At 42.9% G+C, this 27,546-nt stretch overlaps 1 protein-coding gene and 1 long non-coding RNA gene across 3 annotated transcripts in view; one reads left to right on the top strand and one right to left on the bottom strand.

Moving 5' to 3' along the window:
• The first annotated feature begins 1,758 nt into the window (after positions 1-1,758).
• LOC102454297 (uncharacterized) lies at positions 1,759-27,297 on the top strand. Its single transcript, XR_331931.4, has 3 exons — positions 1,759-1,890; positions 26,637-26,811; positions 27,009-27,297. It is a non-coding gene; the product is annotated as an uncharacterized LOC102454297 (long non-coding RNA).
• The window catches only part of KIF20B (kinesin family member 20B), a 110,619-nt gene continuing 85,493 nt past the window's right edge, over positions 2,421-27,546 (bottom strand). For both annotated transcript variants that reach the window (XM_075935117.1, XM_075935118.1), the window contains 8 exons: positions 26,499-26,675; positions 24,997-25,164; positions 20,438-20,557; positions 18,939-19,142; positions 15,130-15,225; positions 12,988-13,135; positions 10,072-10,214; positions 2,421-2,714 (listed from right to left, as the gene is read on the bottom strand). In XM_075935117.1, coding sequence (XP_075791232.1) covers positions 2,637-2,714; positions 10,072-10,214; positions 12,988-13,135; positions 15,130-15,225; positions 18,939-19,142; positions 20,438-20,557; positions 24,997-25,164; positions 26,499-26,675 — 1,134 coding nt within the window. In that variant the 3' untranslated portion in view covers positions 2,421-2,636. The remainder of the gene's footprint in view (positions 2,715-10,071; positions 10,215-12,987; positions 13,136-15,129; positions 15,226-18,938; positions 19,143-20,437; positions 20,558-24,996; positions 25,165-26,498; positions 26,676-27,546) is intronic.

The raw sequence follows: 27,546 nt of genomic DNA, 5'->3' as shown, positions 1-27,546 counted from the left end.
AGACAGCAGCAGCAGGGTCAGTGACCCAGCAGGTAGCCTGGCAAAGGCTAGAGGGAGTCCTTCCGCCTCTTCCCGCCCACTGGCTGGCAGACTCAGTGGCAGGGGGCTGTGGCCCGGAACCATCTCTAATCCAGCAAATTCCCTTGTTCAGGACTGTCAAGGCTGCTCCCCACTCTGGCACTCTGAATGCAGGAGGTGGGGGGTGGGGGGGGGGACCATAAGAGAGCTTCAAAACTTTGCCTCTAAAGGCACTGGTTACAAAAATTTCCCCCCAGAATCCTAATACACAGATTTTGGGGAATTTGCTGCCACCATCAAGTGCTTTTTGATCCCTAAAAAAACCGGGGTGAACACTTGAAATCACCCCCAGAGGTCCCTAAGCTCTTTTGCCCAAGAGAGCTTAGAAAAAGAAAAGAGAAAAACAAGCTGCAGTCTCTGGTATCTGAACATGCAGATACACACACAGACAGACCTTCCAGGACACAAGAATCAAATCAACACCTTAAAAGAAGTGATTTTTATTACAAAATAAAAAAAAGATACACTTGATAAAGCATACTCGGTTGCTCGATGTTACTGCGCAACCAAGGAAAATAAAAAAACCCAGAAAAGTCTCAGCACAATGCTTAGATGGTAGTAAATGGGGAAGGGAGGCATAGATTCACACAGAGCTGTTTAAACCAAACCACGAAATAAAGAAAAATTACTCTGAACGCTTCTGGACTCACATTTTTCTGGTACCCACTTTTAATTTTCTCTTTGTTCAGTCTGTTGTCCTGCCCTGAATTCCATGGAGATGGGGAGCATGGTAGTCCTGCCTGGGTTTAAATCATTCTGTCTGTCTCTCAACTCCTGGTTTAACTCTCCCACACAAAGAAAGCAGCGAGGGAACCTATATTCAATTCAAATGTCAACCTTCTCCCGGCCGACACCTTTGCTAGGTACCTGAGTTAACCCCTTAGTCACTGGGTGCTAGTCAGCACTCCCCCTGCTCATGACAGGGACTGGTCAGGTCCCGAGGATGCCAGATCAGAGCTGTCCAACCTCTATCAGGCCCACTCATCATCTAGTCTTCTTAAGATTAAACAAAGCTAATAAAGTAACATCATGCAAAAGGTGAAGATGAGCAGGACCTGTTTTTCCACTTTTCTTCATCTGACTAAATTCTAGGCATAATGTTTACAAACCTTTTAAAATTATTTAAGCATATAGGATCTTTTTGTTCACTTTTGTTCCTAATACATTCAGTTGTACTAATTATATTTCCACAAACCACGTGGCAGAATACAATTCACACTGTAGAGGGACCAGTACTGCTCAACATATTCATAAATGATGTGGAAAAAGGGGTAAATAGTGAGAAGGTAAATTCTGTAGGATACAAAACTACTCAAAATAGTTAAACCCAAAAGAACTTACTGTACTTCCCTGAAGCAAGTCTGCAATTCAGGATTTAGCCATACAGCCTCCACCCTGTGATGTGGAGGGAGGTGAAGCTGGGGTGCAGGAGGCAGCCACGGTCCTGAACAGGAGGTTCCGGGAATTGGGCAGCCACCATGGATGGGCTACCACAAGATCTGGCAGCATGTTGAACCATTGCTGGCGTAGTCACTCTAGGACAATCAGAATGACTCAAGACTTGTCTTCCTTAATCTTCAACAGGATCCTGCTGATCAATGGGATCGGAGGGAACATATACAGGCACTCCTCAGACCATGACAGGAGGAATACATTGGAGATTGTGTCCCTGTCGGGAGCAGAAGTGAAGACACTTCTTGTCTGGCCTGGTAAACAAGGTAACCGAGTCACTTTGGGATGAAGATACCACTCGTGGGGAGAGAAGAAAGATCTGCTCAGTCGATCTGCCAGCAAATTCTTGATGCCCAGAAGGTGAGAGGCCTCCATTAGAAAGGCTTTAAACTTAATGTCCTGCCCTTTTTTGGTGCGCAGCTTAAAGCTTTTACAAATAAGACACTTGCTATTAATACGGGCCTCACCTAAACAGCAAAGGGAGCTGGTATGAGGATCACTGATCAGCATAGGCTTTTTGCACAGGTTGCAGTTCTTAAACCCTGAGGAGTGGGGCATGCTCTGTCCTAAGGAAAAGTCCCTTTTGGGGACACTTAACTTTAAACTAGACACTAAGAGAAGTAAAGCTAAAATTCGTATGAACAGCCAAATGTAAAGAACTGAGGGTGGGAGGAGCTGGCAGTGTCCCTTATACTGTACCATATGGGCACCATCCTAGGGGGAAAGAGAGAAATCTGGGAGTCATTGTGGGATTGGGCCTTTTTGTCGTGGGCTGGATCAAACTAAGCAGGAGGCTGGAATCCCCACCTTTGTGACAGATGAGCCACTAGTCTGAACCAGTGTCTGTTCTTTTGTTCACCTAAAAGTGGTATTCCTGAACCCCTTTAAAAATAATTTACAAATATACACTTTCTTGAACAATATTTCAGGTTTAATGGAGTCAAGATTTCATACAATACTTAAGATTTTAAACAAGACAGAACTATACAGAGGCAATGGGAATATAATAAAGGTGCTGCACTTCACTATATACAATCAGTTGAAAATAATACAATAGAAATATACCTTGATTTAAACTTATGTAAACATGCTTCTACATAACCATTCTATTTTGCCGTTTTTGTCCGCAGTCGTCGCTTGATGATTAGGTGATCACTTTCCTTTTCCTTTTGATCCATAACAATCTAAAAAAAATGAGACGTTTTGAAAATGATTTTTGCTTTTTTCATATAAATGTTTAATATGGAATCCTATGTTAGGTGTCACTCTGTAGATAATTCTAAATATATGTATACAGATGATGCATTCAGGCAGTTCGCTTTATGAAAAAGCCACCAATTTTCTAGTGTTCCCCTTAGGTATATTCATAATAAATTACATAATATCACTACTCGATTTGTTAAAAAGGGCCCGAAGTAGTCTGAAGTCAATGTACATAGCTCCACAAATTTCATGAAAAAGAATGGATGATAAGGACTAGGATGTGTCAGACTAAGTGTCCACAGAAATTAATGCTAACAAATTATAAAACCATAGAAACCATTCTGACTGAAAATTCTTTCCAACCCTAAACTTACAGTACAAACTCACTAAAATAAGTGTTAAAAAAGTGAGATGAGGTGGGTGAGATTTTACCACCCACCTTGTTTCGCAAATATCCTGGAACTAATGTGGCTACCACACTATTACATACAGTACATTTTTTAAAAAAAGGATTTAATTTTATCTTCCCTGGCTTGTCCAGCATCTTGGATCCTATGCAGTCTGGTTTCTGCATTGTTCTCTCCCCCTCCCCAGACTTCTCTCAGTAAAGTTACTGGGATTATACTCATTTGCATAAGAATGTGTAGGATGGAAGCATAAAAATGAAATGCATATGCTCTGCTTTGGTCCTTTCACCATGGGAAGGAGGAAGAAAGCAGAATAAATGTTCTGTAAATCCCTGCTTCCAGCTATTGGACCATTCCTCCAGAGCAACAACTGCACGGAGCCATAAAGCTAAACTCCAAGGATCCCCTTGCAGACCCTGGCATATGGCGCACGTCAGAGTCTGTGCTAGGAGGAAGGTGTCCGTATCATGTCCCAGCATGCATGGCTCTAATTCTTAGAGCAGCTCCAGGAGAAAAACCTGTAGGCCTACCTACCTCTCCTACAGTTCTTTGAGATCTGTTGCTCATATCCACTCCAATAGGTGGGTGCAGTACGCACAGGGCTGACTATGGAGCCCCCTGGAGTGACACCTTCATGAGATATATAGGTTCCTGCCTACTTGCTGCCCATTCAGTATCTTCTTCCAAACTACTCTGACAAAGGGGAGGTAGGTGGAATTTGGAATGGACACGAGTAACACATCTGGATGTACAAGTTATAAGAGGTGGGTAAATTGGTGTTTTTGTTCTCCAACTGCTTGATCACATCTGTTCCGAGTGGTGACTCCCAAGCAGTTTCTATGGAAAAGGGATTGAAGCTCATCGAGCAAAACTGCCCTGCCAAAAGCCATGTCATTCCTTGCCTGTTGGGCAATGGCACAGTGTGATGTGAAGGTATGACCAGACAACCATGTTGCTGCCCTATGTCTTCAAAAGCGACCTGGGCCAGGAATGCTGCAGAAGATGCCTGCATTCTGGTGGAATCAGCCATTACTGCTGGAGCTGGATTGTTAGCCAGGTGGTAGCAGGAGCTGATACTGGATGCAATACATGACAAAATATTCTGGGATGAGATATGTACAGGCAGTCCCCGGGTTACGTACAAGATACGGACTGTAGGTTTGTTCTTAAGTTGAATTTGTATGCAAGTCAGAACTGGTACATATTGAACCCCAGGTGTCCCCGATTCAGCTGCTGCTGAAACTGACCAGCGGCTGACTTCCTGGAATCAGCCGCTGATCAGTTTCAGCAGCAGCTGACTTGGGGACACCTGAGGTAGAGCAGCTGGGGTGCTGCCAGGTTGGTCCCCGCAGTGCCGAGCTGCGGCGCTGCGGGGACCAACCTGGCAGCACCCCAGCTGCTCTGTTCCAGGCGTCCAGATTCAGCCGCTGCTAAAACTGACCAGCAGCGAGAACAGCCTGGTCTGCTGGGCGGGGACGCACTAGCTGCGCCCCACTCCCCCACAGCAGATCAGGCTTTTCTCACCGCGGAGAACGGGGGCGGCGTGACCGCGGTGCGTCTCAGCGGTCCCGCCGCCCATGTCCTCCGCAGCGAGAAAAGCCTGGTCTGCTGAGGGCCCCCCCAGCAGACCAGGGAAACGCGGAGCAGCTTTTCTCGCTGCGGAGGACACGGGCGGCGGGACCGCCGTGGCGCATCTCGGAGGTCTGCTGGAGGGGGAGGGGGACGCGCAGCTAGTGCGGAGTTCCCTCACCCCATTCGTAAGTAGGGATCCGATGTAAGTCAGGATCCGACATAAGTCGGATCCACGTAACCCAGGGACTGCCTGTAACCCCTTCATCCTCTTGCTATTGCAGTGAAAATCTGTGATGATTAAGAAATAGATGTGTGTCCAGTGTGGAAAGCTAGGTCATGCCTGATGAGTGGAGAGCTCACTTCTCATTGCTTGCATGAGATTTTGGAAAGAAAAAGTAGTGGAAAGATGTGCTGGTTCACGTAAAAGTGGAAGACTACCTTAGATAGGAACGCTAACTGCAGATGTAGTTGCACTCTAACCTTATAAAAGATTGCGTAAGGGGGTCAGAGAAGAGAATTGGAATTCTGAGACCCGTCTGGCTGAGATTATAGCCACCACAAAGATAATCTTTCAGGAAATGTATGATAAGAGGCAGGTTGCAAGGGGCTTGAACGGAGGTCCCATGAGTGTGGAGAGGAACATGTTAAGTCTCATTGTGGGACAAGATGTCTGACCTGGGGATACTGTCTATCCAAGCCATGGGGCTGCCAAAGACAGATCTGCCTTCCCCACCTGGATGGAAGGCTGAGATAGATGCCATGTGGACTATAATAGATGACATAGCCAGCCTGAGGTATTTTTGATGCAAAAGGTAGTCACGCACAACCGACGAGGGGGCTTGTTGAGGGGAATACTTTTTTTGGAGGGACCAAATTGAGAAATGCTTCCACTTTGCAGGGTATGTTTCAGCAAGTGGAGGGCTTCTGACTGCCCAATAGGACTTTCCTAACCAAGTCCAAACACTGCAGCTTCAGCTGATTCAGTTATGCAGTTTTCACACCATGAGGTGGAGAGACAGCAAGTTGAGGTGTTGTAGTTGGCAGTGATCCTGCATGATGAGATCCAGGAGCACTGGCACAGCCTGTCCACTGATAGGCCCAGCAGTGTTGTGAACCAGTGCTGTTGGGACCATACCAGCACAATGAGAATGACTGATGCCTTGTCCTACTGGATTTTGAGAAGGGCCTTGCATACGAGCAGGAAGGAAGAGAACACAGGCAGGCAATGACTTAAACTATAGATAAAAGGCATCCACTGTGGAGCTATGGCTGTGGTTCTGGAAGAAGCAGAACTAGTGACATTTGCGGTTGCTCTGTCTCGCAGAGAGATCCACATGAGATGGAGAGGGTGATGTCTACTCTGAATGACCACTTGTGGGTGTTGAATGAGCAGCTGAGGTGGTCCCGCAAGGTCATTCTGCTCCCTTGATAGGCTTGAGGTACCACTCTGTCTGTTTAGATAGAGTATCACCGTGCTGTTGTCTGTCCGTATTGAAACACGTGTGCCCTGCAATTGGTGATGAAAAGCGTTGCAAGCCAGGCGAACCGCTCTGACCTCCACGACATTGGTGTGCAGCAACAGGGCCTATGGTTACAATCAGAAGTGAGTCCTGATGCTGCCCAGGTGTGCTCCCCAACCAGTCTCCAATGTGTCAATGACCAGAAAGAGTGAGGGTTAAAATTTGATAGAGGGCACTCCTGCACAGACCACCTGAAGTTGAAGCCACTGGTTGATGGATTCGAGAATCATGGGAGGGAGGGTGATCAGCCCCTCTATACAGTCCCAACTGGTACCCTTAACTTCTGCTAAGCAGGCCTATAAGGGGGAAAAAGATAAAACTTGGTGCTGCACCACATTATGTAAAGGCCACCATGTTCCCAAGAAGCCTTGCAGTTCCTTGCCATTGTGGTTGGGAACCACTGGAAGCTGTTGATGGGGCCTGTAATGGTTTGGAATGGATCTTAGGCAGGCAGATTCTAGCCTGTGTGGAGTCCAGAAAGGCCCAGATGAACACTAGATTTTGTGTCAGGACCAGTACGGGCTAAGGTATATTCAGGAGAAGACCTAGTCTGCTGAAAATGTTCACAGTGCCACATGCTCCAGCCCGATTTTGGGACTGGCCTTTGATGAGCTCATCATCCAGGTACTGGAAGACTTGCACCTGGCATTTGGCTGCTACAACCGCCATGTACTTTGTGAATATGTGGGGCCGTGGAGAGTTCAAACTGTAGCACAGTGAACTGAATGCAGATCATTAATTACCAATCTCAGAAATTGCCTTTGTGCTGGAATAATTAGTATATGGAAGAGTGTATTCAATTAAAGAGGCATAATCAGCCCCTGGCTCCAGGGAGGGAATAATAGTGGCCAAGAGACACCATGCAAAACTTGACTCTTATAAATATATTGAGGTTTTGCAGATCTAGAATGGGCGGGCGGGAGCTTGCCCTTGGCCAAAAGGAAATACTGGAAGTAGAAACCCCTGTCCGTGAACTCCTGAGAAACCTTCTCTAACATCCCCAGCATGAGGAGCGATTGCATCTTCTGTAGGAGGAGTTGGTTGTGAGAAGGGTCTCTGAAGAGGCATGGGGAAGGTGAGTGGGATGGCACAGAACACCCCACCTCTTCCCTGTGCAGAACCTGGCAATCTAAAGTAATCTGGGCCAAGGCATGGTAGAAAGGAGATAGGTGGTTCACAAAGAGAGAATGGATTTGGGCTAGTGGTCCATCCCAGGTGTACCTTCAAAAATTCAGCTTGGTTCTGGGGGGCATGCTTAGAGGAGCTCCTTAGAAGATCTCTAACCCTGGCTGGAGGAGGACTGTGGTTACCACCTCCTATGACAGTTTCTGCCCTGATGCTGGTTATAGTCCTGCCGGGGCCGAGGATAAAATCATGAAGGAGATTTCCTCTGGAGTGCTGGTGTATAAGGCGCTGGAGATCTTAAGGATAGCTCATAAGTCCTTCAGACTATGTAGTCTAGAGTCAGTTTTGTCAGCAAATAGTCCTGTACAGTCAAAGGGAAAACCCTGAATAATATTCTGCAATTAAGCCAGGAGTTCAGACACCTGCAGCCATGAACTGTGCCGCATAGTAATGGCCAGCCATGGTTCTCGCTGCTGAATTGGCTGAGTTCATGGTGGCCTGGCGAGAGGTCCTAGCCACCGGTCTGCCCTCTTCTAGAAAAATGACAAATTCCTGTCTAGCCTCAGGCAGGAGTAATTCTTGGAACTTGGACAGCATGTTCCATGATTTAAACATATAGCAGCTAAGCACTGCCTGCTGATCTGAGATCCTAAGCTGGAGCCCTCTGTGGAATATACCTTTTGACCAAAGAGGTCTAGCTTCTTTGCCTCCTTGTTCTTGGAGGGCAGCCCTGGTTGCCCCTGCCATTCTTTGTGATCCCAGGTTGAGGGTCTGTAAACAAATGTTCATAATTCTTCTGTGGGAAGAAATGAAACCTCTCCACCCCCTTAGCCATTGGTATCAAGGCTAGGGTCTGCCAGAGCACCTTGTTCTAGATTGTCTTAATGAGTGTCAAGGCTACCCTAAATGAACCCTCCAGGGCTAGCAGGTCCATCATAGGGTCTGATTCCTCAACATCCTCTGTGGGCATATGCAAGTTCTGAGCCATTCTGAGGAGGTCCTGGTGGGTTTTGAGTCAAAAACCAAAAAGGATGAGATAGAGCTAGCCACTGCTGCATTCGGCGATGGAGATAAGGAAGCCCTGGGAGGAATAAGGTCCTCCAGTCCTTCTGGTTCACTGGTACCCTCCAGGTAGTCAGCTAGTAATAGCCCTCGTGGTAGGGGAGGTGCCAGCACTGTCACTCTCAGTTGCATACTTGATTACAGAGGTACCACAGGAACAATCTCAGGGGCCTTGGAGTGCTCTGGAACCACCAACATTGCCAAAGGGGTGGTGGATAGGGGCATAGATATCCCACAGCACAGCTGGTGTGCGTTGTGTTCTTGTGGCTGGAGCAAAGACTCCACTAGCAGGGGTTTTAGCTGCTGGTCTCACTCCCTCTTAGTTTTGGGCTTTAAAAGTCCCTGTAGATGCTTTACTTGCCTTGCAAATGGCTCTCCCCAAGCTCTTTAGACAAACAGCATATGGATCCCCTCTGGGCATGGGCTTGCCGCAGGAGTCACGCTGCTTAAACCCCTGGGGCAGCTGCATTCCCCAGTAATAAACAGAATTTTTTTTTGGGGGGGGGGGGGGGAGGGGAGGAGGAACCTCCCATGGTAAACTTGGGATCAACTATAAAAAGGCTAACATACACAATTACTATAACTAAATAAGAACTAGGGATGTTAAAATGTGTCTTTGTAAATGAGTAACCGCTGAAATTTTCAACAGTTACACGTTTCCATGCGTGTACAGGCTCCCACCGGTCTCCCCTCCCCATGTGCTGCTACCTCAGATACAAAAGCAGCAATGTAGGGGATACAGTGCGTGTAACTATGAGGGTTAACTGATGAGCCCAGGCTCATTGGTTAACTGTCTATCTGGGTGCACATTAACATCTCTAATGAGAACTATATACATAGAAAGCTTAGGAACGTCTTGCAAAGCATGAGATCAGTTGCTCCAGCAACCATCACTGGCAGTTAGAAAGGAACTGAGAAGGTGGCAGAACAGCAGGGACGTATGTACTTTGCCATCAAGGTGCTACTTGATGGGGTTCTCCCCAGCTGATCAGACAGGTACTGCTAGAGAATGAACATGAGCAAGCACTCGAAAAAGCAGCTAAGTTTACACAAAGAGACTTTCCAGCCATGGAATATCCCAGGATCTGCACAACATTACATGTGGTCTTTCCCTACACCTCCCCCCCACCACACCCCTTCTCTTGGTCTGACACATCTGTGCTGAAACTCTTAGTGATATAGCACAAAGTCTCATCTTCAGTGTTTAAATCAGTTAACTTTCTTATTCATTGATTATATAAATAAAATGTATCATTTTATTACATTTAAATTGATGCAGTCAACTAAAAAACTACAATAGCTGAAAAAAAAAAGTCTGATGCTCTACACCAAAATTAGAGACAGCAATGGGTCACTTTGTGCATTTGGCAGTATTTTCAATATATCCCCTGTAGAGCAACTCAGTTTTCCCATTTATATATGTCTTGCAAACAGTCACAAAGAGAGGGGAGGCAAGAGGAGAAAGAACAAGATCCAGTTGTAAAACTATGAAGATTGGTTAAGTGGAGACAGAAGGAACTGAAGTACATCGATATTTAACTCATTTTTGTAAACTGACTAGATCTCAGGTTGACTGCATCTCTTTAAATCAGCTTTCTGAAAGCCTGTAGCTTATCTCACTTCAGTGTGTGTGTGGAAGGTACATCACTTACCATGTCACCAGGAATGTCTAAAGGAGAGGAAATGTCTGTTGAATACAGCTTTCTTTTGGCTCTTTTTGGCTTGAGCTCATTTGCTTTCCGAGTGTCCACTTCTGTAGATTTAGGGGAGCTTATTGTTTCAATCAGCTTCTTTGCTACAAGACATTTGATTTTAATCAATATTTGATTTTTTTAAACAAAAATAATATAATTAGAAGGAATCAGGGTAATATTTAAAAAGCTACAATATAATAATCTAACCACCAGTGAAAAGGTTTTTAAAGAGGCAATGGGTTAAAATAAAAACTTGCTTGATTACACAGACACATGGCTCATACCCCTTTCAGAGGGATAAGTAGTGTTAGTCTGTAACTGAAAATACTTATAGTCTTGCAACACATCTACATTTTTTGTTAGTCTCTGAGGGTATGTCTACACTACAAAGTTAATTCGAACTAACAGCCGTTAGTTCGAATTAACTTTAATAGCGGCTATGCATACAAACCGCTCGTTCGAATTTAAATCGAACTAGTGGAGCGCTTAATTCGAACTAGGTAAACCTCATTCTACGAGGACTAACACCTAGTTCGAACTAAGTAGTTCGAATTAAGGGCTGTGTAGCCACTTAATTCAAACTAGTGGGAGGCTAGCCCATCCCAGGTTTCCCTGGTGGCCACTCTGGGCACCACCAGGGAAACTTCTGCCCCTCTCCCGGCCCCGGAGCCCTTAAAGGGGCACGGTTTGGCTACAGTGCTTGTGCCAGTTGCAAGCCTGCCAGCACCCAGCAGCAGACCCTGCACTTGGCATGGCATGAGCCACCCACCCGCTGCTACCCAGCCCTCTGCCTCTTCCCAGGACCAGGCTGGCAGCTCCCAGGAGCCTGCCCGGGGCCGCAAGAGGCGGGCGCCCGCCTGGTCTAATGCGGAGATAGTGGACCTCATCGAGGTTTGGGGGGAGGCCTCCAACGTCCACGACCTGCACACTAGGCACAGGAATGTGGCCGTCTAGGCCAGGATAGCTGCCAGCATGGCCACCAAAGGCCACATGCAAACCCAGGAGCAGGTTTGCATGAAAATCAAGTTGGTCCAGTGAGATCCCCGACCCTGAGCTTAGAACATAAAAGCACAAGAATGGCGGTACTGGGTCAGACCAAAGGTCCATCTAGCCCAGTAGCCTGTCTGCTGACAACGGCCAACACCAGGTACCCTGGAGGGGATGGACCGAAGACAATGACCAAGCGATTTGTCTCGTGCTATCCATCTCCAGCCTTTCACAAACAGAAGCGAGGGACACCGTTCCTACCCCTTGGCTAATAGCACTCAATGGACCCAACCTCCATGAATTTATCTAACTTCTGTTTAAACTCTGTTATAGTTCTAGCCTTCACAGTCTCCTGTGGCAAGGAGTTCCACAGGTTGACTATATGTTGTGTGAAGAAGAACTTTCTTTTATTAGTTTTAAACCTGCTGCCCATTAATTTCGTTTGGTGTCCTCCAGTCCTTCTATTATGGGAACTAATGAAGAACTTTTCTTTATTCACCCTCTCCACACCACTCATGGTTTTATATACCTCTATCATATCCCCCCTCAGTCTCAGCCTTTCTTCATATGGGACATGTTCCAAACCCCTAATCATTTTAGTTGCCCTTTTCTGAACCCTTTCCAAGGCCAAAATATCTTTTTTGAGGTGAGGAGACCACATCTGTATACAGTACTGAAGATATGGCGTACCATAATATTATACTTCCCCTCCTCCTTCTTCCTCTGGCTTTCCCCTTCCAGCTCCCTCCTCCCAGGTTTCCCCCTCCCGTCTCCCACCCTCTCTCTTCCCCTCTCCCACCTCCTTTTCCCAGTCTCCCCAGAGGTTAATCCCTCCACCCCTAGTTTTGTTAAAAAGAGAGTTTCTATTTTTGAATACACATGTCCTTCATTTTTTACATCAGGAAGGGGGGCTAGGGAGGGGTAAGTGGAAGGAGGTGAGGGAGGAATGGGGTATGAGCCCTCGATGGGGAGGACTGGGGTGGCTCTGCAGGCTCCTCGGGGTGGAAGCTGTCCTGCAGGGCCTCCTGGATCCTGACAGCTCACCGATTCACCCCCCCCCCCCCCCCCGGATGGCAGCCTGCGGCAAGTACAACCGGGCTGATGGCCGAGTGCGTTGATGTGCCAAGCGTGGGCACTTACTGCACTCCAAGACAGGACTGCTTTGCTGTCCCTCATCGAGTTAGACAAGCAAGCGGGGAACCCTTAACCTTGGTTCAGGGTTCACTCAATGTGGACATGCTAGTTCGAATTAGCAAAACGCTAATTCGAATTAGTTTTTAGGTCTAGATGCACTAATTCGAATTAACTAATTTGAATTAAGTTAGTTCGAATTAGTGCTATAGTGTAGACATACCCTAAGGTACTGTAAGACTATTTGTTTAAGTTTTTTTCAGGCACATGGCTGTGAGGGACAGAGAAGCCATAAGAGAGAGACCGCAGCAGTGGCTCAAGGAGGTTTAAACTCCTGAAGGGTTAACTGACCCAGAGAGAAGAAGGCATGTGAAGGAGGGAGAACATGGCTTTCCACTGCTCAAGTATTGGGGGAAAAGTTAAATTAGATGAATACCATCAGGAGCAAAACCAATTGCCATTGTCTGCTGCTGCAGCAGCAGAGAATCTGGCAGCATGTAGGAGCTGCAGGGGTCTGGCTAGACTGTGCGCCAACAAAACACCGATCAACCTCTGTGAGCTGCAGAGAATGTGGGTCAGATGTCCAGAAGTGTGGAAGATGCTGGGCTGCAGAATGAAAAGCCATATAGTGCCTTTGTGAAGCACTTATGCCACATTTGCAACCTAATACTCTTCAGGAACCTGTCCTCTTTCTACATTTTCCAACAGAAATCACAAAAAAGATACGTCTTCTACTGTAGTTTGCTCTATACAAACCTTTGGAGTGAATAATTGTAGGAGAACTTTGAAAGAAATCTCCAAGCTTTTGTAGGGTTCCATCTTTTTTCTGCATTGATTTTGTACTTGAAGTCAATACTTGTTTTCTTAACAGATATTCCTTTCTAAATGATTGCGTAGTGGCCATCTAAACAAAAATACTAGATAAGTAAAGTAGTGAACCATAATTTCATTTTTTTATTCTACAAATTAAATTTGATAATCAGATGGCTCATTTTTACTTTTTAACATATATAGACTTCAGTTTTTAATTTATACCTAACTCTGTTCCTTTAATTTGAGAGCTAAGGGCACTTGTATATGTACTTATATAAATGATCCAAGGCAATCTGAATATTCTGACGGCAACAGAGTTTAATAAAACAAGTGTTATACTACACAAAAATCCACCAAAATATAAACAAAATTATAAAAACAGAGGTTCTGGCCTCACTAAAAACAGTAGCAAAATTCCCAGTGACTTCCCAGGATTTCACTCCATGTACTGTGTACATATTAATTCTTACTCAGAGTTTTTACACCAGACAATTTTGTAGCACTTCAGAGGATTTCAAAGTACTTTCCTAAAAATCATTGGGACGTACAGGGATTGTTTCACCCTGATATACAATGGGAAATGATGGTAGTTTCATAGTACTCAGCAACATTAAATAATTGTAAGGAAAAGCTTTAAAAACCACTAGTCCGAATTTGTTTTTACCTGCTCTAATGGCCAAAGGCTTTGTGGTTTTTTTTGTTTTGTTTTTTTTAACTACTCTGCTATGACTGAAAGGTTCAAGGAAGTTCTATTTCTGTTATTGTTGAGTTATTAGGTATTAGGCAGCATTGTGTCTAGTTAGTTTCAGTGTTTTCTCCTCATTTGTTCCATGTTTACTCATTTGTTGTTTCTTGACTTAATTTAGGCCCTGAGTTTTCCATAGAATCTACTTAGGCACACCTTTGTATCCACAAGGATCTTTTGAAATCAATGGGGCTTTTGCTATGTAGGTCAAACCTTGTGCCTACACAAATCCAGGACAAAAGTGGGACTGTTTACACTATGCCTTTGCACTTACCTCAAATGCTCCTACATTGATATGATTTGGGCCTATACATGATACCACATTATACAAACATTATTACAAATCTTGTCAATTAGTTTCCACTATTTGAGAGGGTTCTTACCATAAGAGTGTAGAGAAACTCGTTTTATAAATAGAAAAAAATTAATAAGAATCACAAAAATTGTCAGAGGTACTTGGGGGCATGTATTTGCTGGCTGGCTAAAGGCAGAACAAATCAGACTGCCAACACTGGATAAGGGATGTTCTGAAGGAAGGGAGGGAGGGTTCTGAAGTGGCTTTGGGGATAGGGCATTTACCTGGGGAGTACAGGGTAGTAGGTTCAAACCCCACTCCATCTATCCATCCTGGAAGTGTCCAGACCCCCAACACAGGATAAGGGACATCCTGGAGGGAGGGAGGACTCTGGAGTGGCTATGGGGATAGGGCATTGGCCTGGGGAGCACAAGGTGGCAGAAAAGTGCTGCCTCATATCATAAACACTGCTTAGATTTAAGCCACATATTTGCAGGACAGCTCAGCCATGCCTGAGTGGGGGCAGAGGACTCAAAGGGAATTGTTCCAATTGCAGATACAGGTGTTTGAAATCACTATGCTGCTATTTATCAAATCTAGGGAAGAAATGGGAGAAAGATTAAAGTTGCAATAGCACAAAAATGAATGCTAATAAAGGTTTTAAAACAAAGTGGCTGAGAGAAACTAAACCACTAACTTGTGCCACCAGTGGAGGCAGAAAATCTGGAGGGCCTGAGTTGAAGAGCAGAGTCTAGCACGCTTGTGCTCCCAATAACACTGGACTGTGTCCAAGTTCCATAGGTGGAGGCACTAGCCCAGGAGTAATGATTGACGAGAGAAGCTGTGCTACAAAATCCAGGTAATGACTGAGTCACTTGCAGAATCTAATTGGATGGTACGGGGATGCCAGACAAGTGCACACAAAGTATAAATACTGCTTAGTAAACCAAAAAAACCCTTTTTAAAGCCCCTTAATTATTTACATATATCTGTATTCACATAACATCCAAACCAACTTCAACAGAATAAAACAAAACAAACAAACCGTTTTCTTCTTGTTTTTATCAGATCTGGATGTTGTCGATAAAGCAGTATCTGTTGTAGGTGTGGCATTTTTCTTGTTTTCATTCTTCACATAGTCCTAAGAAAATGAAGTATATGGTAAATTTCAACCGCAGTTTGCCACAGATTACAATTTTTTTTCCTGGAAAAGTAGCAGTTGTGTAAAGCAGCAGCCAACATCTGAATTAGGCATGTTAAGAAGCGAGTAATTTGCTAATCGTGTAGTTGATAGAATTTGCATTGACTACACAATTAGTCAATAAGGCAAGGCAATTAAAGTGCTCAGTCCCAGCTCACACCATGTCCAGGCTCAGTCCTGGCTCATGCTGGGTATGGGACTGAACCGCCCCTGTGACTCTGCAATTTAAAAAGGTAGTAGGCAGGCTGCCTGCCCACCCAGGTCCTACTAACTTTTATATGCAGAGCCGCATCGGAGGGTAGGTCCCGCACCAAGGCTCTGCATTTAAATGTCTATAGTTGATAGCATTAACTGATAAGCATTTGATTATCAGTTAATCAGCTAAATCAACTATACTATTGCATCCTTGATCTCAATTGCTATAGTCAGTTATTAATGAGCTACTAGTTAGCATTTCCTGAGCAGTAAACAGTAGATATTTATTCACACCAAAATGAAAGCTAAATCTTCTGAATTGAAGTCAACAGGAAATAATGGTAGTTATCCCAGTCTGACATTTGCTATTTTTCTTCTCCACCATTTCATCTATATGGGTGTTCTCTTCTCAAATATCTTAAAACTAAAGTTGGAAGTCTTTCAGATGAATGCAAATTTAGCTACCTGATGTAAATTCAAATTGATAGCATTTTACCATTGTTGAGCTGTCTGTGAGAGGCATCTTCTATTTTTGGGATGTGATATCACTTCCATGTATAATAAACTTTCCTTTCAAAATTAATATAAAAAGCACGATTGCACATGGATAGTTCAGTAAAAAGACAATCAAATATAGTACTTGAAAACCCTAGCATGCAATTTTGATAACACTTGTGGCTGGGTTCTTTTAGAAACACAGAACAAAGGGGATGATTTCATGTACATGGGCTGTCAAGCAAATCTAGTCGCATAGGGAACAAAGGACTAATAAGGTGAAAAAGTTGCTGAATTAAACATGGAACCCTATGTTAAACTGTTAGCTGTTTAAGTCTCAACTAAAACAAACCCTAATCAATCAATGCATTTTTAAGGTGTCGAAGGCTGGATCTACACTATGGGGAAAGTTAAATTAAGATATGCAATTCCAGCTACATTAGTTATGTTGACTCCAGGTACGTATCTTAATTCATGTTTCTGTGCAGTCTTCACAGCTCATGAGAAGCAGGTGTACCAAGTTCAATTTAGTGGGTCTTTACTAGAGCCGTTAAATTGAACTCTGGAAGATCGGTCGTGGCAGCGTCAAACCTCCCCACAGAGAAGACATAGCCTATGGAGTTTTCCCCTTGTCCTCTGCTATTCTTAGTGCTCAAAATATCTTACCACTAGTTATGCCTGATACTTATCCATTAATTTCAACCCTTTGTCTAAAATCATGATTTGGAGGTTTCAGGAAACTATAAAAGAAAATAAGTCAGTACATTTAACTTTGAAATTCAGGTTTGTTGAATTCTCCCCCCCTTCCTGGTTTCCTATTTGGTCAGTGACGAATTTAGAAAGAAAAATAGAAGTATATTAGAATTAAAAAAAAGTTTGGACTTTTTTTAAAGTACCAATAAAATAAGAAAATACTTGAAGATGCTACTAATTTTAGTCCAGGAGTGTTGCAATTTTATTGTGACTTAGCTAAATGAGGTATGAAGAGGGATTATTTCAGTATAAAAATCTCTCTAAAGTACTCATCTACCATACAAACAGCTCTAAGTTACAGATGAGCACATTTCATCTATCACACAAAGTGGTTCAATACCTGACCAAGGGCTTCAGAAGTGTGTTTATTTCTACATTTGCTTTTCCAGCAGCATGAAAGCATATTACTCTTGAAGGAAATGGGTTGAAAAAAAAAAAAAAAAAACCAGAAGTAATTTTAATAGACAATTGTGGATACTACTCTTTTCCAAAATATTTTATAATCAGAATTCCAGTTCAAATGTTTAGTTATATAGTCTTCACCAAAAATGCTTTTGCATTTAGGTTTTGAAAACAACAAAATGCAGAAATTATAATTTTTAATACCATTTTCAAATACACTGAACTGAAACCTACTTCTCCTTGTGCTAAAATAAGCATTCTGAGAATCTTGCATGAAAGGTACCAATGAAGTATGACATTTTCCCTTTTTTCAGCAAAATGCCTGATTCCACCCATAGCCATATTTTACGAGTGGTGCCCCTCCAGCTCACCAGCCATTGCCAGTACACTTCAGAAGTTCTGAGAGGGATCTAGATCATAACACACAAGAAAGGTACTGTGATATAGCACCTGGTGTGTGTAGCCTGGATCTCAACTTACAATCTGGCACTAGCGTTAATTGCCAAAATAAAAGATTCTGTCTTTATTTCACAATTGCTATTGACTATATTACAAAAGGAAAGAGGTGGGATGGTTTCAGGAAATGAAAGCCTGCTCAAGCCACCACTTCAAGGTCTTAAGAAAAATAAGTCAAACTCAAATACTTATACAAAATAAAGAGGATATTTTTATGTAGCTGATTTGCATAGCAGGAGAACATTTTTATTTTTTATTCCGACCAAAAACATAAGCCATCCACAAATGATGCTTATTCAAAGCACTAGATACCCTTGGCATATATTTAAAGCCAAAACATAGGAGCTACAAAAAACATTAAAAAATCCAAAGCAATAGCTCCTCTCCTTACCACACATTTATTCACCAATCATGTATGCATTACAGTTTTAAATTACCAGTGCACTTCCACCATGTACAGTGAAAGCTGTGTTGTTATCTGGCACTCATAGGGTATGTCTACACTACCACCCTAGTTCGAACTAGGGTGGTAATGTAGGCAACCGGAGTTGCAAATGAAGCCCGGGATTTGAATTTCCCGGGCTTCATTTGCATCTTGCTGGGCGCTGCCATTTTTAAATGTCTGCTAGTGCGGACTCCGTGACGAGGAGAAACGAGGAGTAATGGTAGTTTGGACTAGGAAACCTAGTCCAAACTACCTAGTCTGTGCCACGTGTAGCCGCGCGGCACGGAGTCCGCACTAGCGGACATTTAAAAATGGCGGCGCCTGGCGAGATGCAAATGAAGCCCGGGAAATTTAAATCCCGGGCTTCATTTGCAACTCTGGTTGCCTACATTACCACCCTAATTCGAACTAGGGTGGTAGTGTAGACATACCCATAGGGAATGGGGTGTTGCCAGTTAATTTAATATGCTGGATAATAAAGCTTATTGCTCTGCCCCCATCCCCTTACAGCCCAAGGCAGGCTGAGGGAGAAGGAGTGCTGGCTGTCAGAAACCCTGCAATGACTAGATGGACAGGTGGGGGCCAGGAGTATGCCCTGAAGACACAGTGTTATTGTGTCTAGAGGCAATTCCAGTTAACTAAGTTTTCTGGTTAAGAGAGTCCCAGATAACAAAGTTTTCACTGTACATGCATTTAAAGTCATGCTTTGGGATAAATATATCAAGATATACAATTAGGAATATATTAGTTGTCTCTAATAAGAATCAGATACAAAAGGCATGAAATGTTTTAATTTCAAGATAGGATTCCACTGCCGGTACAGTAAGGTATACCAAAACCAAACATGGTAATAGATTTAAATATATACTTTAAATTTTAAAAAGATTATGATCAGTTTAAGACTTACTTCATCTAGTTCATTACTCTTCCTTTTCTTTCTTGTCTTGGGCATTTTAACAGTCACTGGTAAGGCATTGCCCTGATGTTTCACTTCCATCTTATTAGGATGCAGAGGTGTGAACTGAATCTCCATCTCAGGTTTAGGAAACCTGCTACCTTTTCCATTTTCTGTAGACACCTCAGAAGAGTCCAGAGCAGTGTCTGAATGGTCCTGCAGAGACATGCAGTGAATTAAAGAGAACAAAAATATTGTTGAAAAAACTTTAAAATAACCTTGTGATATGAAAAATAAAAAGTTAACATAGCCTTTTGAAAAAATCCATTCACTCCATAGATATTGGCACTTGGGAAACTGGCCATGGCATATGAAGAAGCCTACATTTTCAGCTGTTGTAAAGTTTAAGCTTTTTTCTTAAGAAAAAACAAAAAAATTAAGTTCCTTTATGGTTACAAATAGAAGTTTTTAAATGTGAACCCAATGAAGTTCTTAGACAGTTTTCTCACTGAGTCATCTGCAAACTCCAGCTTTGTTATATAGCTTCTTATTGTTTTTCAAAGCAACAGCAGAGAGAAAATATGATTGGAAAGTTTGTGCTCCTTCTACTCAGAATCCTGTTGGCAGCAACTAAGCTGACTAGAATCACATCAGGTTCATTCTACTGCTACTTGGAAATTAGCCACAGACAGGAACTATTCAGGGAGAGGCCACACTGAAAACATTGGCTAAAGATAGACTCTTCCCACCACCCCTTTATATTAGCAGAGATGCTAGAGGTATAGGGTGCTGAAATGTTGCTCCCCTATAACAGTAAAAATCTCAGAGATCGAGAAAAAGAAAGGAAAAAAGTTAAAACTTCTTCTTTCTAACAGCTCCCACTTGTGTTCCTAAGATGGATCACACATCCAGGAACTAATGAAAATCCTTGCACCATCTCATTTCTAAAATTAGGGGTGGATCTATAATATCACTCATTATGTACATATCATGTCAGTTGGCAGTTTAAAGGTCAAGATAGATCAGAGCTGGGACTGTCCAGCATATAAATCCACACAAAGGAGCGGACGTGAAGATGGGGTATCAAACTTGCCCTAAGAGTTGGCCATTTCAAGTGTCTTAAAAAAAGTCTCACTAAGAGTCAAATCATTTTGCAAACAGAGTTAGGCCTTAATTAGAGCTCATGAAGTAGGTATTATGCCTCTTTCATAGACATGATTCACCAAGTCAGCGGCAGAGCTAGGAGACTGTTCAACACCACAACATCTCTCCCTGCTATTAGCAGGGCTCTTTTTATAGCTTTTTCCCTTACAGCAACAGACTAGCAAAAAAACAGCTAGAAACAAAGAACCAGCACCAAGGGAGCTGTCAGTTCCATGCAGGCTACAATGAAGAGGCTCGTAGGCTTCCGTATAAGAATATTACACAGATAATTTCTTTAGCTTTACTGTGTCTATTAGACAAAAGCTATATCACCACATACCACAAATAATTTAAAGCTATATACCAACCTCAGTTTCATCCAGTGAAGACACATTGCTTGGACATCGTGATAATGGATTGTCTTTAACTTCACTGAAGCTTACTGGGATACTTTGTCCAGCTACAGAATTGTTTTTTCTTTGTTCTTCCTTGAGTTGTATAAGATTTAGAATTAAATAATAAGAATGCTAGAGTGTAAGCTTCAAAATTATAACATTAGCTGAATACATTTGAATTAATGAATGTTTGTCTGGGAAGCCAATATTAAAATATTTCAAAAGACTCGTGCAGTTAATATCCAAAGAAATACTATTATACCATGAAAACATTCAGACTTTATAGTTCTGTTAGCAGTTTCTCTCCTCATTCATAACAAATTGGTAAATGGCTGCCACCTGGAGAACTTAGAGCTGATTTAACATTGCTGTTGGAAACTCCAGGATTGAGTCCTGCTCTTCAGCTCAGGCCACCAGGAGTTCTTCTAAAGCTTTAGATTCATGCCAGCAACCAATCAATAGTAATAAGACAAGATCTGAAATTACTATAGCTAACCTTAAAGCAACTCTATATGGGTGTCTCCCTTTAGAAGAAAACATTATTATTTTTACAAGTTGTATTGCAATCATTTTCCAAACTACCAGTTTGGATTCAATGAACTAGAAGCTGCTAACAGAAAGAAATCAATCAGGTAAGAAATTTCCCATTCTTCTGCACAGCTTCACTCCTTTACACCAAATAAGCAATAGAAAGCAGTAATTCACAGTCATAGAGAGGATTAGTGAATGGAAGGATAAAGTAGAATTTAAACTATTGTCACACTAGGCAGAAATAGGAAGGAACTAGAAGTTTCCACAATATAAAGTGGAAACTTGGTCACTTGAGGAATTATTTGGGACAAACTCAGTAGCACTTTTATTCCAAAGGATGCCTCTGCAAAGTAGGTTTCAATACCTCCGCAAGTCTCCCTCAGGTGAGGCTCAGACACTTTCTTCCCACACTGCCACTAGAAACTTTCTAGAGAGAACCTTGATTCCCTCACTGAGTTGTTTCCCAGAGGCCTAGTGTCCAGCTAGTGCATGTTTTTACCATTTGTCTCTGGCAACTTTGGAGAGGGAATTGTGAAAAGGGTACAACTGGCATACATGTGCTGCATACCTGAGATTTATAGTCTTTAGAGGTCTAGCAATGCCCTCTTATGTCACAATGTTCCATGTCCTGAGCTCTGCTTTGGAACAAAATGATAGGCCAACTATTTCCTAATAATTGTGGGAAAAACTTGCCACGACCAGAAAGATTTCTAGAAATATCAGAATAACTATTCCTTAAAATAGAGAGGTTCTTTTATAGATGGAATAACTAATTTCAAAAATGTGCCTTTTAGAAGTAATGGCAACTAGAAAAGCTGACCTCAGGCAGGGATGTTAAATGGTAAGTGTCAGACTTACTGATATGCTCACCAGTTAACCAACCCTTGGCAATAAACTACGGCTGCAGCCAGTTGTGCTGGGCCAGAACAGCCCAGGCTGTGGAGGAGCCGGTCGGGCGAGGCAAAATGATCTCAGCGCCACAGCAGGACAACTAAGTTTACAGCAGAGCCAGATGGTAGGAGCAGAGTCAAAATATTTAACTGGGTAACTGCTTGTTTAACCAGTTAACCACGTTAGCTTATGTGGAAGTTTTGATGCATCTGAAGGTTCTCAGTTCTGAAGTTCAATGCACCTGCATAAAAAAAAAGCTGCTACAGCTGTAACCCACTTTCCTAGAAGATATTTTGTTATTATTATACAGTTTGTATTATCATAGTACATTGTGGACCAGGCCCCATTTTGCTGCACACTGTACAAACAGGAGAGGCATTCTCTGCCCCAAAGAGCTGGCCACTTTCTTTCCCATCAGAAACATGACCAGATCAAATGAATGAAATTTTATTTGTTGAGTTTTGTCTGGATTCCAAAATGTATCAACATGGCCAATAGAATCCCTACTGAACTACACTTCTTTAGATGTCCAGGTGATCCAGATCTGGAGAGGTACTTTGACCTTAGAAAAAGTGGGTAGAGTCTCTGTAAGTAGCTCTTTCAGGGAGAAATTGTTAAAGCCCTGTAGAGGCAGCTTAGGCCACAAGTGGATTCTTGGTTGGCTGCCAAATCTGTTACATGACTGTAAGAAGAAACTTCCCCTGTGGCCAAATTAGGGATGCAACAGTATAGTCGATTAACCAATTAACTGATAAGCAAAAGCTTATAGGTTAATGCTATAGACTACATACATTTATAGCGCCCTCCCCCCCCACACACACACACACCCGCCAGCATATTTTTTAGCAGGCTATACAGCAGCTCGGCTGAGTTCTGGCTTGCATTGTGTCCAGGACCTACACCCACTATGGCTCTGCATTTAAAGCATATTAGGAACCGGGTAGGCAGGCAGCCTGGCTCAGTCCTGGCTTGCACCAGGTCCAGTAGCTCAGACACCTGCCCTGGACAGTGGCTGCTGCCACCCCACGCTACTGCCCTGCATTAGGCAGTCAGTCCATGTGCAAAGCTGGTTTTTAAACCTGCTCCCCTCATGGACCAGATCCTGCCTGGCATGACACACTACTGCCTCTGATAGAGATGCAGAAGCACAGGTTGGCAGGTGGCTCTCTGGGAGTGAGGCTGGAGTGTACTGGCTACTAGCCCCACCTCTGGGGACTATAGAATAGTTGACTAACCTCTAAGAATTCATGAGGTTAATCAACTATTCAATTAATCAATATTTAATATTCCTAGGCCAAGTTATTCCAACTTTCCTATTGCATTTCGTGCACATTTTTCTGAAGCAGTGGGTGCTGACTAGACTTAGACTACTTGTCTGGTTTTCTATTGTCATTCCTGTGTTTGTGTTTATAACTTGCCACTGATAGAGGTATCAAAATCAACTAAATGGGCATGCACTCAGACTGTGAAAAACTGTACAGCACAAGGCATGAGCTAGAGACAGTGATAGAGTACTGAGCGCCTGCAAGCTGACTGCTTGGGAAGCCACTAGGGGTATGTCTACACTACCCCCCTAGTTCAAACTAGGGGGAGTAATGTAGTCATACGGAGTTGCAAATGAAGCCCGGGATTTGAATTTCCCGGGCTTCATTTGCATGAAGCCAGCCGTCGCCATTTTTAAATTCCGGCTAGTTCGGACTGCGTGTCGCCCGGCTACACGCGGCACGAACTAGCTAATTCGGATTAGGCTTCCTAATCCGAACTAGCTGTACACCTCGTTCCTCGTACTCCTAGTTCGAACTCGGGGGGTAGTGTAGACATACCCTAGGAGAGATTCAAACTAAGGATGTTACGTATCAGGTAACTGACTAATTGAATAGTTGATGCATTTTGCCATCAACTAGTTGATAAGGTGCCTCCACCTTTGAAATGTAGCAACAGCCCTACGGGCTCCCCACAGCATTTCAAAGTGGCAGAGGCCGCATGGAACCCAGGGTCAGCTGGGGAGTCCCCAGCTGATGCCGGGCTCCACGCAGCGCTGCTGCTTTGAAACACCATGTGCAGCCTGAGGACACCCCAGCTGGCCCCTGATTGCATGCAGCATTTCAAAGTGTCAGCGCCACAGGGAGCCAGAGATCTGGCCCCAGGCTTCAAATGGCACTATCGCTTTGAAGTACCCTCTCTTCTTCCCCCGCACTTGCTGCCTCTATCTGATAGAGGCAGCAAGGGGGGAGAGGGAAGCGACTAATTGACTATCTTGCCAGATATCCGATAAGCATTTGCTTATTGGATAGTCGACTAGTCCTTCATATCCCTAATTCAAACGCCACTCAGCTGATTAGAAGAGCGCCCAGAGCGCGTCAGCATACGTTTCCACTGGGGGGGCGGGGGGGTGCACATCTGCACATGCTTTGGTGCAGATAAAATTTATTCAGTATACAGATGGAAAAAAATTAGAGGGAACACTGGCTAAGACACTTTCAATTTTCCAGAGGGGTGTCTATAATCCCTAGGTTGTCATGCAACACTAATACTCCGCAAGTTGCACACTCGTCCAGTACATTTCCAGGTAGAATTTAAAGTAGTGTCTTAATCCTAATAATACTGTATGATTTACAACATCATTGTCTGCAGGACTACACCTCTCCCAGCACTAGAGGTCAGGTTGACAGAGGTGCTTGAGCAGGAATTTCATTGACATTGACCTACAGAAGCTGTTCAAGAGGGAAATCACTATAAAGCATCCTCAGCTCTTGAGTATGGTCCCTTTCTTGGCCTTCCAGTACCTCTATTAGTTAATTAACTAGGTAGGTTCTGAAACCTACCTTTTCTTACAAGCATTTGCAGAAATTGAGTTTTCATAAGTGGAGAAGTTGATATTTTATTGGCTAGAGTGTGTCTTTGGTTTTAGTGAGAGAATCTATGAAGTAAAAGAATCAGTACTTAGAAATTTGATTAATAAAACTATATTGGGGAGAGGGGAGAAAAGGTTTGTGTTAATTTTGGGAAATGACTAGAGTTTTTGGGATGGATGCCTGTAAAACTAGGATATAAATGGTTGTGAATAGATTATTATATTTATAGAAAGTATTTGCTAAACCTAAGGTTACCTGTTTATTATGGATGCATTCATTCACTTGATTTTGTCCTTCTTCAGCTAATGAAGTTACCCTTAAAGTTTTAGAATTTGTGTGACAAGTAAATTGTTTCAGTTTCTTTATAGTGTCATCTTTTTCAGCCAACTGTCTCCTTAGTTCTTCTATTGCAGTTCCATAACCCTGTTAAGCACATTACAAATCAATGAAATTAAGAATTGGCAAAATACAAATTTGGCCGGCATATTTACAAAAAAACCCAAACCAGAAATAAACAAATGAGCTAAACTTAAAATATTTTTGTAAAATGTCAACTTTAATTCTCTGTATTAATTTGGTAATCATGAAAAGCGTCTGTCACGCAAGAACCTCTTAATGCCAGCTGGCAAAAGGGCACAGAGCAGATACATACAGGTTATAGGGGTCTCCCGGGATTGGCATATACAGTAATTCCTCATTTAAACACTTAAATGTGTTTCTGAAAATGTTTGTGCTAAGTGAAAACGTGCTATGCAGGGTCAATTTTCCCATTAAAAATAATGGAAAATGTGGAGGTTGCGTTTCAGGTGGTGGTGGCAAAGTCAAATTTTTGTTGGTGCTGGGTTGTCAACGTCAACATTAGATATCTAGCAACTCAAGTTGCTGCAGTTTGTTAAAACACAAAGATAAATATGTGAGTGAGTGGAGGAGCGCTGTGACTATGTGTATTCATCCGCTCATGCATATTACCACTGTTTTCACCAACTTATACCACCGTGCGAAGTAGACTGCTACTTGATTATTTCTGTGTCATTTTGGGGACAGTCATGTTATTTGAAAAACATTCCCTAAAAAAAATTGTGCTATTACAAAAACGTGTTAAACGGGTACATGTTAAACGAGTAATTACTGCAAATTCTAGGTCCCAAAGAGAGTCACATAAGGTCTCTATATGGCTTACAATCAAGGTGTTAATCCCCACCAAAGATGAAAAAATGGCTGACAAACCATAGATGTTTATCCATCTGTTGAAACGTAAATGGGAGTATAGAAGTAAAATACAAAGACAATTTAAAATGTTATTTGGCATTTAATTGGAATTAACTCATTTGTCCCATCTCCCCCCCTTCTTGTGCCACTATGCCTTCTGGTCTTGGCCTGAACCAGAAACTGAAGTGAAAAGCCAACATAGGCTATTTTTCATGGAATTTTCAGGATTGGTAGGTCAAGAAAACACTAGAAATCTTATAAGGAAGCTTATTTGACATTTCCAGTCCAGTTCCTCGATCACAGAATTCAAATATACATCAAATATTTTCCTGAGCCACTGAACCTTTTGGAAGTTAACCCCCCCACTACTGCCAATTGATTTCTAAAGCAAGCTATGGGCTTGTTTACTTGTTAAATTTGCTCTTAAACACTGAACAGATTAAAGTATTTGACACTAAGACAGCTCTGAAAATCCAAGGCTGAAATAATATTATATTATACAAAACTAATAGATAACAAATAAAAATGAACAGGCAGATTAAGCTGACCTTTCCTGAACCCGCTAATGTGCTATGTTTTAGTTCCTCTATTTTTTTATCTTTTTGCATGTTGCTAGAAACCAGAGTACTGAGCTGCACTTCCAAAGCTGCTACTAGCTGATCTCTTTCTTCTCGCCACTTTTGCAGGTCTTGATCCTTTACTGCTAGTTGTGCAGTAAGCGTCTCCTAAACAGCAAATGGAAAATAATTAGAAGAGCCCTGAAAAACCTTGTATTTCAACCCTTCTCACGACATAGAAGCAGAGATTATTATATTTATATTAAAAAAGAAAGACTCTCATCATCAAGGAAATTAAGCCTATGTGAGTATTCTATTTCACAAAAGGTCCCAAATAGTTCAATTTCATTTGCAGTAATTGACAATGTTAAAAAACAAAAAGGGTCTGAATTCATAAATCTTGTTCCCCCATTCGCTTTTCAAGAGCAGAATAACAGTAATGAAAAGCCACTCCAACTATTGATGTTGCTAACCTGTCTGCTTCTCGTGAATATTTTACAGACTGGACAACAAAGTTGAAGAGTAAATTAAGGATTCATCTACATTTGAACTGAGAGGTGTGATTCCCAACTGTTTAAGCTAGCATCTAAAGATAGTGGGTGTGTCCAAAGCAATCTGGGCTGCTGATGGAGTACAATTGCACCAGACACCCTAAGTACATGCCCACATGGCTAGCTTGAGAGGCCAGAGTAGTATCAGCCTTATTGCTAAATCAGGGGTCAGCAATCTATGGCTCATGAGCCAAATATGACTCACTAGGGACCCAGATATGGGTCTTTTGAAGCTCAAGCCCAACCCATGCCCTTTGCTCTCCCTGCAGCAGGAAGCCCACACTGGCACTACAGCAGGCCTAGGCAAAACAATCTGGACCCCGTCATAGCAGGGAGCCCCCAGACAGACACCCCTGCTTGCCCCTTCCCCCCTCCACACTGCTCAGAAAAGCAGCTGCGAGGTCATTTGATTTTCACAAACTGTAAGCCAGGAGGGGAGGGAGAGGAGTGGTGCTTTACAGCTGCTTCTGCCTCCAGCACAATCCCAT

This window comes from Pelodiscus sinensis, chromosome 8 (genome assembly GCF_049634645.1).
Source record: "Pelodiscus sinensis isolate JC-2024 chromosome 8, ASM4963464v1, whole genome shotgun sequence".
NCBI lineage: Eukaryota > Metazoa > Chordata > Testudines > Trionychidae > Pelodiscus > Pelodiscus sinensis.
The sequence above is the reverse complement of the archived record's forward strand: the minus strand, read 5'-3'. Positions and strand labels throughout refer to the sequence as shown.